Genomic DNA, 10,562 nt, shown 5'->3' on the forward strand with positions numbered 1-10,562 from the left:
AGGAAACAAACAAGCAACTGGCCATAATTGGCCAGGCTTCCATGGGTCACCGTCAAGACCCACCCACAGAGTTCTGCTGAGTGTTAAAGAGGGGCAGAAAAGGAGGATGGCAGAGGGAAGCCCTTGAGCCCAGAGCTGGGGGGGCAGGAGGGAGAGGAGACAGAGCCAGCAGCACGGCAGTGCCTGGGGACCAGAGGCTGTAGCCAGGTCAGCGAAGGAAATGGGCTTGTTGCTTGTACATAGCTGGGTGAATGCCGTGAGCATGAAGCTTGGTATAAGCCTCTTTTTACCTACAATGTTCTTTGTCATTATCACTCTAAATTCATAGTGAACTTCCACAAGAGGGGAAGCCCTCCTCCAGGAGCAACACTATGTAAATACTGAATATCTAACAAAAAATAATATGATTACATTGGAAGAATGGCTTTGAGGAAGGGTGCCATGTGTAATGGACATGGGGGAAGAGGAAATAATGCCTAATTCTTAACTTCCATAGGGGGATATCAATACCCTAATGAGGAAAAATCAAGGAACAATATAAACCAAATACTTAAAAGCATGGAAGTAAAATAAAAATGTTAATATTAAGCTGAAAGAGTAGAAAGCGGTTTCCTGTGAAGGGGGAGAAATGGGGAGGTATGTCTTTCATAACACACCTTGTAGAATCTGAATCTGTAAACACTGAGAATTTATAACCTTATTAAAAGTTATAATGACTAAAAAATAATTTGCATAATAGACATGATTTTACTGAAAAATATTCTATCTATGAATGAAGTTATATCCCTTTAGCAACTTCAAGAAAATATTTTTTAAATGAGTCCACAAAATAGAAGTGCAAGAAATATACCCAGGGCTTATAATAATACTAATAATAATGAGCTACCTGAAGAGCTCAGTATCATTTGGAATATCACTGTGCATTTCAAATAATATCCTGGAGTGACACTAAGCAACAGGAATTGAGTTTCTTTTAAAAATGATTAAACATTGATATTTTAATCCATTCCCTGTATAAGAGCAGAAATTTGGTTTGGGAACTTGACTGTACCAAAATAAAAGGTATAGGAAAGCATGATATTTATAAAAAATATTAAACAAAATCATTAACAAACATTGCTTTCCCTGTTAGCCAATTTTTGCTAATCACTGGCTGTTTCTTCAGTCAGCCTATGTTGTTGGGCTATCCAGGTGCTTCTTGAATATATCTCATCTCTGCATCTGAACTGTCACTCTTGAAGTTTCTCTCCCCTACTTCGAGTCATTCTTTGTACACCTCTGAATATCCTAATATGAATAAACCCATGATTTTTCTGCATATATTCTTATCGGAGTGGTGCCAGAATCTTGGAACTTAAGGCTGCACCTATTTTGGGGCTCACTGCTGCCCTCCCATGGCGAGTCTCTGCACTAAACTTTTGTAGACTTGAGACCCGACCCTTGGAACACAGAAGCTGCTGTACTGGAATCATAGGGGCTTGAAAAGTAAGAAAAATCTTAGAATGCTCATCATGGGGGAATATACTAAATAATCAGAAATAGGTTCATTCAATCAGTTGTTACTTACTGAGCATGATGTTCCAGACATTGTCCTAGGTGTTAGGAATATGGGTGCAAACAAGAGTAAAAACTTTCTGCCCTCCTTCCTATCAGGACAGGGTTCTGGCATGGTGTGTCAGAGAGGAAGCACAGGAAAGAGGGTGTCCAGATGTGAGAGAAGGGGTAGCGCAGTAAGGGATATCAGAGCCTGAGTGGAGAGCATCTATTCCATGGTGTGGCAATATTGGGAGATTGTTACATACAGCCAACTTCATCAAATGCATACATGTACTAAGAATCCACTTTAAGGTTATTAAGGACAATGGGTGCCAGGTTTCTCACCATCACAGAAGGGAGTTAACAACATGGAAAAAGAAAAGCTAAAATGAACACTCTAGGGTAGGATTGGAATTAGAAATATTGATGTGAATTCAATATAAATAGACACAGAAATAAATATGGGTAAGTACATGTATCCCCTACCTCTGTCTATTGATGGTGCTTAGGAACAGTGACACTCTAGTCCACAGATCTTGTTTTTTAAATACCATAGTGGATAATATCCATTATGAGGAGTAGGGCTCTTTGGACAAATAGCTGATTCCAGGCTTTGAACAGGGGGAGAACACAAGGAGTCTTAGAATATTTTGTGACAGAAAATACGAAAGCGCTCAAAGAATGCTGTCAAAATGTCACAGTGACACAGAAGCTAGCTTGCAGAGGTTCTACTGGTCAAATCAGGGACAATGTGAACATCAAAATAAATGATAGTAATGGGTTATAACTCAATGTAATATGAATAAAATAGGAAGCCATATGTCTATAGTGATATAATATATTGTACAAACTGAAATTTTGATGAGGAGTAGTCTCAAAGTACCTTACCCCTCCCAAATACTTCACAGGAAAACGACTTGCAGACATTGCTCTAAGAAAATGCTCAAAGTGAACATCATCAGTGACAGAACATGTTGAACCGCCCACCACCCCGGAGGGTGCAGTGAGAGGAGCTCGGCGCCACTTCTGTGGTATTTCTGCCAAAGATACGTAACCTCATCTAATCAAGGGCACATCAGGAAAACCTAAGGACATTTTACAATGTGACTGGTCTGCAGCCTTCATAAGTGTTAAAGTCATAAAATCGGGGGAAAAAAACTGAAGAAATGATCAAGACTGAAGGAAACTAAAAAAAAAAATAATAAAACATGACAACCAAATACAACACATGATTCTGCATTAGATCTTTTATCATGAAGGACTTATGGAGACAACTGATGAAATTGAAGGGGATCATAGGACTAGGCAGTAGTAATGCATCAGTGTTAATGTTCTGATTTGGTGACGTTTTGAGGTTATGTAAGAATTATACATTGAAAGCCACTGGGTACCTTGCTGGTAATTTACTCTCAAACTGTTCAGAAAACATGAAAGGCCTTTGTACTGTACTTGCAAATTTGGGAAAGATTGAGATTATTTCAACATCTTAAAAATGGGTGGAAAACTCTGGTCTTTCGGACATTGTATTTCAGCAAAAAGAGACAAATAAGTAAAACACATAGTCTATCAAATGGCTGTAGGCTTGAATGCTGGAGCACTCCCCCAGCAGAGAAGTAAGTGTAAGATAAATTCTAGCTGAAATAAGCAGGCAAAGAGAGGCAACAAAGGGCCAGGTAGTTCATTTGAACAAGACACCCGGGCGAGATTTCCCAGTCTCTAGAAATGGAGGCTGAGGAAGCCACGCGTCAGCAGACAGGCAGCGAGTTTTTAAAGAAGGTAGGGGGAGGCAGAGCTTAGATTTACAGCGGTGCGAGGATTGGCTAGCCCAAGGCACATTGTTCAGGTTGGGAGGGGGCAGCAGCCAGGGACTTTGGCACGTCATCAGTGTCCCACATGCTCGTTCCTCCCATCAGTGCCTCCAGCCTTACAGTAAGCATCAGAGAAGGAAATAGAAAAGTTAGGTAACAGAGGAAGAGCCATCCAAGAAGGACTGAGAAGAAGCAGTGAGTCAGGATGTAAACAAGAAGCTAGGAGAGGAAAAGTTTTCTAGAAGTATGAAGTGGTTCACTTTGTCAAATGCTGCAGAGAGACCAAGTGTAAGATACACAGAGAACAGGCTATCACTAGAACTGGCCCCAAGGATTCTAGGGAGGAGTCTCAGAGGAGCAGTTTTAAGTGAGTGAGGATAACAGCCAGATTAAGAAGTGTTGAAAAGACAATGGGACATGGGGTTGGTGTCGTTTTCTCATCCCAGAAGTCTTGCTGTAAATGAGAGCAGAAAATGATGCAGTTGGAGGGTTATGTAGTGTTAACAGAGGGTTCTTTGTAGGGTGGGAGGTTACCAGAGCAGTTTATACAATGGCAGGGGTGGTCCAGCGAAGAGGGAGAAACTCGGGATGCAGGAAACATTGAGCTGGCTTGGAGGAGTGAGAGAGAGAGGAAGGAGACTGCGTGTGCAGGCACTGCGGTGGGCAGGGAGCAGAGGAAGGTGGGGCCACCGCTGTGGGTGCCAGCAGGGGAGAAGTCCATCTGAGGGGCCTCTATTCTCTCAGGGTAGACTGGGGCCAGCTCATCTGCTGAGAACAGAGAGGGGTGGAAGGGCAGGGTTGGGTGTGTGCCAGGGCTGTGAAGAGAGAGGAGAAATAAAGTAGTAATAGTCATTTTGAGGAGTGGGGACACCACCACCGAAGCATTGTAGAGAAGTGACTAAAATGGCCAGACAAATTTGATGGCTCATTTGAGATTTGCAGTTGTGAATTCAAAGTGAGAACTGTCAGTGTGCTTGTGGATTTTTCTCCAGCAACATCCAGCTGCTGTTCAGGCACAAATGTAAATATAGGATATATTAAGAGTGTCAAATCATTTTTATTAACATATATATTTTTTTCTTCAGAGAATCTTGACTCTTGAAAAAGATTTCTAAAAAAAGAAAGACAAGGTATGCATTGCAAAGTATTTAATAATTTTTTTTACAACATGCATAATTTCAGACTGGTGGTTAATTAGGAATTACTTCAATACTTGCAAACCCATCTGCCTCAGGATTTAGTCATAATGCACGAATCTAAGTCAGTAAAATTAAAGGACAGCAACAGCTCATCTAATCCTTTATATTCCTTCGTGATCAGCAAGATGCATAAAAGAATGCCTTAAAGGGCTAAAATAGACTGATGTGTAAAACGTGAATTTCTTTCTAAAGCAACATTTCTCAGGATATATTTAAACCAAAGGTCCCACTTTATAGAAGCAAAATTCTTAACTCAGGCTGCCTCTGTTTTTAGCCATTTGCCACAAAGCTCCTTTAAAAATGTTATATTCCCCAACAAAGAGTGTTTTTTGCTTTCTTGCTTTTTTTTACCATGTTTGGAGATGACGGAATACTTGAAGATGTCACGTGTATACAGCTGGCATTTTGCCTAAGATCAACTTGTTTTAAGATAATCTTTTGTTACATTTTTCTTTACTAGGGAGTACTTGTAGCATGCAAGATTAAGCCTGGGTTATTTGTTTGATCAATAACTGAATGTACACTAGAGATGTATTTGAGAGCTGAAATTTTGGATAAATTTTCACCAGCATTATTTCTTTCAGCAAATTGAAAAATGTGGGCTTAATTTCAAATAATAAACACATTAGTAAATAGTAAGCCTCGTAAAAGAAAGACCATATTTTGTTCCTGTTCGAAAGACTAAAACGTTTGTTTGAAAGAATGGTAGCATGAACTTTCCACTCAACTACTCCTCGTTTAATGTGGAAAAAGAGACAAAATACGCTGAGGGAATAGAACTGCATAGTTAAACGCGACAGTTCCGGACATACTTGGAGACATCTCGGTTTCGACAATGACTTCTCCACGCCACCCTGTAAAGAAAAGTCAAACAATGATAGGTTAAACCCTATCTTCATTAAATGTACATACTTCAAATCCTTTGGAAGAACAAAATATTTTATCACTAAATGAAATACAGGCTAAAAAATGGATTCAGGCACTGCTAGTTATTAAATGGAAATATGTAAACCAAGTACTTCACATCTCCCCAAAGTCCTCAGTCATGGAATTCTGAACATAAATGTTGAGTTATGTGTATCCTACAACAGCAACTGCAAAGTGCCTTCCCCATTTACATAATTCCAAAAATAATTTCAAGACATGACCCGGAACTGGTAGAGCGCTCAGAATCTTAAAAACTCTAGGAGTCCCATAAAATAAATCAAGGAGTTCAAGAGTCAAGATTCTAAATCAGTTAAAGTAGATTGTTTCTAGGTAATATATTGTTTGGCATAAGCCTTAAGCTGCAATTCTCAGCTCTCAGTAGCATGTTTTGGTCTTTGAAATCTCTTACTTCTCTCATAACAGTAAGGTAAAATAGTTTTCCCTTTTAATGCTTCAACATACCAGGCTTTAATGCCTTGTTCACTGACAATCCTCTTTGCACAGGTGATGGCTTGAGTGATGTCATCTTTCAGCAAAGCTGAAAAAGAAGTGGTGAGGAATGAAGACAACTTTCATAGAAATTTCATTTCAAGCTTAGGATTACCATTTTTAAGTTTAAGAGTAAGCCAGCTTTATTCTCTTAGGCTGAGGAAAGAACATTAAAATTATTTTCAAAGAGTCCATGTATCTGTGAATGTTAGGGAAAAACCTTTTCTTCATTCCATCCCATTTGACATGAAATAAAAGATTATTTCATTTACCGAAGTCATTGGAAGTTATGGAATATGTAAGTAATGTGATGGGGGTTCTCTTTATACTAAGCACATGAAAAAAACAGCTTAGCAACTTTTTAATCAGAAATTCTACTATAGGAATTTATCTGGAAATGCTCCCAAACATATATGCACAAGGCATTTCATAGCAATTAATAAAGGGGGAAAATGAAAAACAACCTAAGTGTTTAACAGTGAGAGTTAGGTCAATACATTATAGAATATTTATATAGTGGAATTCTATTCATCCTTCAAAATAATACAGATTTGTATTTAATGGCATAGAAATAATTCTGTGATAAAGAGAAAATTGGAAAACAGTATATATGTACAATTTCATTTTTTTAAATACATGGCTTACATGTTTGTATGTGTGTACATATGTACATGATAAAGCTTGATATTCATATACATGACTGATATATATTCTGGAAGAATATATACCAAAGGTCACCATGGTGATAAATGTCTGGGTAGTAACAATTTTTATATGATGACCTCAAATTATTATATAACACAAAATATTTTTTATATTAAATTAACTGGTTACAAAATAATATTCTAAGACTAATCTCTATTAGGAATTTTAACATTTAAAAATGTAACTATCAATTCTTCACTACTTCCCCAATATTTTATACACTAAAAAAAATCCACATTATTTCTATTTTTATAAGTTCAATAGAACATTTGTTTTACCCCAATTAAATAAATCCACAAATTAACTTGTTAGGTATAACAATGATTATATAAGAAGTGTAGTTTCTGGAGGTGCAAACTAAAGAATTTAGAAATGAAATGTTACCATGTTTCTAATTCACTTTTAAATTGTTCAGCAAAAAAAAAAAAAAATACATACATATATATATATATACATATACACACATAAAAGAAGTAAATATGACAAAATGCTAACTGTTAGAGTGCATGATGGGCATATGGCTGTTTATTATAATAATGTCTCCAAGTTTCTATTTAGACTATTTCATAATAAAAAGAAAAAACAATTTTTTAAAAAGGTCTGCACCATCAAATTATCCTTAAACCTCCCCAAAGTAGGTCGGAGGAATGGCATTAGTTTTGACAAAGCATCAAAAAGTTCGTTTGCAATAAATTAATAGGTCATTGCAGAAACTGTTGTATATTAGAAAAGAACACTCTTTTATAACAGCTCTACAACTTCTTAGGGAATTATGAGGAGGATAATAAAGAGGTGAGGACTTTTCATTTGTATAGAGTTTCTATTCTTGTAAGTATAACCAGATGAGGGTTATGCCATTACACAAATATTGTCTGGCCTTACCGCTGCAGGGTATGTGACAGGCGTTAACTGATCTTGGGGTTTTGCCGTCCTCACACCAGTAGCGGCTGTTGATCTGAAATATCCCATAATCAGTGCTTTTGCTTCGACGATTGTAGTTTGTAGCCCGTGTGTTATAGTTACTTTCCCATTTCATCAAACACATCCCTGAAAAGAAGTTATATTTAGTGATGAATGGCAATACCACGTGACTTTAAACTGCATATCATAATCAGACTATTTAGCTATTGTATTTCAATAATGACTTACTTATAACTATAAAGATGTATTTTACTTGTAAAATACTTTAACGTTTTAGTGTTAAAAGGCCCTTAAGGAGAATCTCTTTATTAGAAAATCATTTTCTGATATTAATGAAGCAAGATAACAGTTTATAAAATATCTGTTTTCTTTCATTGCTACTATCCTTTCCTGCTCCCATCCCTCAGGCAAGGTTCATCCTAGAATAGAAGAATCAACAGAGTTGTTGAGTGGATCTTTGTACTTAATAAAGATACCTATGCTGATGAGAAATACTTATTAGGAAAAATAAGGATTTTCTGGGAGAAAGCAATTTTCTTATGCTACCTGAAGGAGAATTTGGATATCAGGTTAGAATAGAGAAAGCAAGAGTTATGGAACAGGAAAGACTATTTCATCCATCCCTCTATCCCCCCATCCATCCATCCATCCATCCATCCATCCATCCCTTCACTCAGTCACTCAAAAATAATCATTAAGGGGAATTATTTGAATTCAATTTGAAAAATACAGTGATTTCATTGACATATATGGATTAAAATATAAGGTAACTTTTATTCAGGGAGTATCTTGAACTATATGGAAGAAAAGGAAGAAGAATTAATCAACTGGAGTAAGAAAACAAAATATCATTTCAAGCTACATTTCAGGGATCCTTATTTAAACAGTGATTGAGGGAAAGTAAGTTCCTATTGACCCTGTATTGAGAGTTCAACATTATTTTTTTGTTGTTGATTTTGCTGTTAAAAACTCCATGCCATGGCAGTGGAATTAAAAAAGAGAAAAATACTGCATTACTCTAGGCTCACAGAATTCACCTTCTAAACAGGAACTGGAGAGAGTCAGTACCCAGAACTTCACAGCTATCCCAGGTGCTCAACTGTATCTTCTAGGCAGCCTACATGTGCCACCGGGTCTGAGGCAACTGGCAAATGCAGAGATACTAGAGGGATACGATGGGTCCTGGCTTATAGAATAGGATCAAATTTTGTCCTCCCATGCCCTTATTCCTTCATTTGGTATGTCTGATTCTAAAGGAAAAAGTTGATGTTTTTAACCTGTTTTATGAGGTAGTATACAAACCCTCAAAAAAAATTAAGAACTCCATTCACTCAGAGCCCCTTTTATTATTCATCCTCTGTAAGTCTCTGTTCCACACCTGGCTAATTATTTGAATGGAGAAAGAAGAGTTAACTTACAGTTTGCCAGGCTGACGCCCTTAAAGCCATCCATTCCAAACCTTTTCACAGTTCTGGCCAACTCACACCTTTCAAAGACCTTGCCATGGACAGTAACAGAAAGGAGAAGACAGCCCAGAATAAGGAGAGCCTTCATGTGGGCTGGGAAAACAGACGTCTATGCCGACCAGAGTGAGCTGGTCCCAGTATTTAAAGTCTTTTAACTTCCGTCTCTTAGTGGTTTGGAGGCCCCACCCTTTGAGATATGTAGGAAATGGGAGCTATTTGCTCTGATGCCCTATGAACTAACCCATAGGAAAATGATGAAATGACATTGTTGAAGGAGCTGCTCACAAAGAATTGGGAGGTAGTACTGAGACAGGGACCGTGGGTATAGTCAGAGTAGGGAGAGCCCCACCAAAAAAAAAAAAGGCAATGGAAGATAATTACAGTCAGAACAATGTAACAATATGCAAAGAAGTCCCTATCAAAACTCTGTGTTAAGCATTATGCAAAGTCAGAGTCACATTCATTCTCTAGGGTAATGATTTGCATACATGATTAGGAATATAGACATTCTTCAGTGAAATCAGTTAAAGCTCAAAAGGCCAGGAGCAACTTGGCCTGGAATGTTTGTGTTCTGCAGATAAAGAAAAGTATCTCAGCATAAACCATCACTTTATTGTATCAATTACATCATGACAATGTAAAACTTACCTTAGCCTGCTAAAAGGCCGTTTATGTTAATTGTAACTATGTGCTGTTTTCCCTTCTCTAATCGTAATCAAGTAATCTGCAACCTAGGCAAAAGACTACTTTGGTAAGCAATCTCAACTATAAACAACCCAAGCAAACAGACAACAACCCAGCCCACCTTACGGGCAGGGCAGGCAGCCTTACAAGTCTGTACTCCTAACCCTTTACCCTCATTCCTGAAAATCCTCAACTGTGCATAAAACCCCTAGACAATGAGCAAACCACAGAATCTCTTGTCCCCTCCTGGAGAGAGCCAGGAACTCTGTCCTTTCACTTTATCTTTAAATAAAAGCCTCTACCTTGTTCTCCTATCTTGAGTGTTTGCAAAGTTCATTCTTTGGCTCCGTGAACAAGAACCCTGGCATCAAATTTGGGGGCTTGTCTGGGATAATTTTGGAGGTGAGTATCTGCATCCAAGGCTGCCTTTTTCTTTCATTGTCCTTATAGAAGGAAGCCGTCTACGGCACATAACATTGGGCACTCGTCAGCCACTTAAATAGGACTAGCCCGGCTGCCGATCTCAAAGTCTCAGACGACAGGTTCCCCAGCGTTTCCCTCAGTGGATCCCCGTCTCCCTTGGGAGCCAGGAAAGTCACCTGAGTGGAGGCCAGGATTCCCTTTCAGAGGCTCTCCTTGGATGCGAGGGGCTGAGGAAAGCCGTTGGCAACTGTGAGAGTCCAGGCTGAGGCTACACTTCAGCGGCTTCTCAAACGTCCGCATGTCTGGAATCAGACCCCGACAGCCTGACTGGGTGTCCGTGAGGAGTGTCTCTCTCTGTCTCTCTGACTTCCAGCCTGCTTCTTCAGGCCGCCCTGGCCTCTGGG

General features: G+C 38.6%; 1 protein-coding gene across 1 annotated transcript; it reads right to left on the minus strand.

Annotated features, from left to right (window-relative positions):
- Positions 1–5,266: 5,266 nt before the first annotated feature.
- On the minus strand, positions 5,267–9,183 carry LOC118967316 (lysozyme C-like). The gene is made up of 4 exons (XM_073213529.1): positions 9,004–9,183; positions 7,547–7,711; positions 5,933–6,008; positions 5,267–5,397 (listed from the first exon to the last, which is right to left on the minus strand). Exons 1-4 carry the CDS (start codon positions 9,137–9,139, stop codon positions 5,331–5,333), a joined length of 444 nt encoding a protein of 147 aa, XP_073069630.1. The 5' UTR covers positions 9,140–9,183; the 3' UTR covers positions 5,267–5,330.
- Positions 9,184–10,562: the final 1,379 nt, after the last annotated feature.

This window comes from Manis javanica, chromosome 10 (assembly GCF_040802235.1).
Source record: "Manis javanica isolate MJ-LG chromosome 10, MJ_LKY, whole genome shotgun sequence".
NCBI classification, from domain to species: domain Eukaryota; kingdom Metazoa; phylum Chordata; class Mammalia; order Pholidota; family Manidae; genus Manis; species Manis javanica.

Coding starts and splice junctions, on each gene's coding strand:
- LOC118967316 (XM_073213529.1), bottom strand. CDS start 9,139: ATGAAGGCTCTCCTTATTCTGGGCTGTCTTCTCCTTTCTGTTACTGTC. Junction 6,009..7,546: donor CTGTCACATACCCTGCAGCG/GTAAGGCCAGAC, acceptor CTTCTTTTTCAG/CTTTGCTGAAAGATGACATC. Junction 5,398..5,932: donor GAACAAGGCATTAAAGCCTG/GTATGTTGAAGC, acceptor TTTTCTTTACAG/GGTGGCGTGGAGAAGTCATT.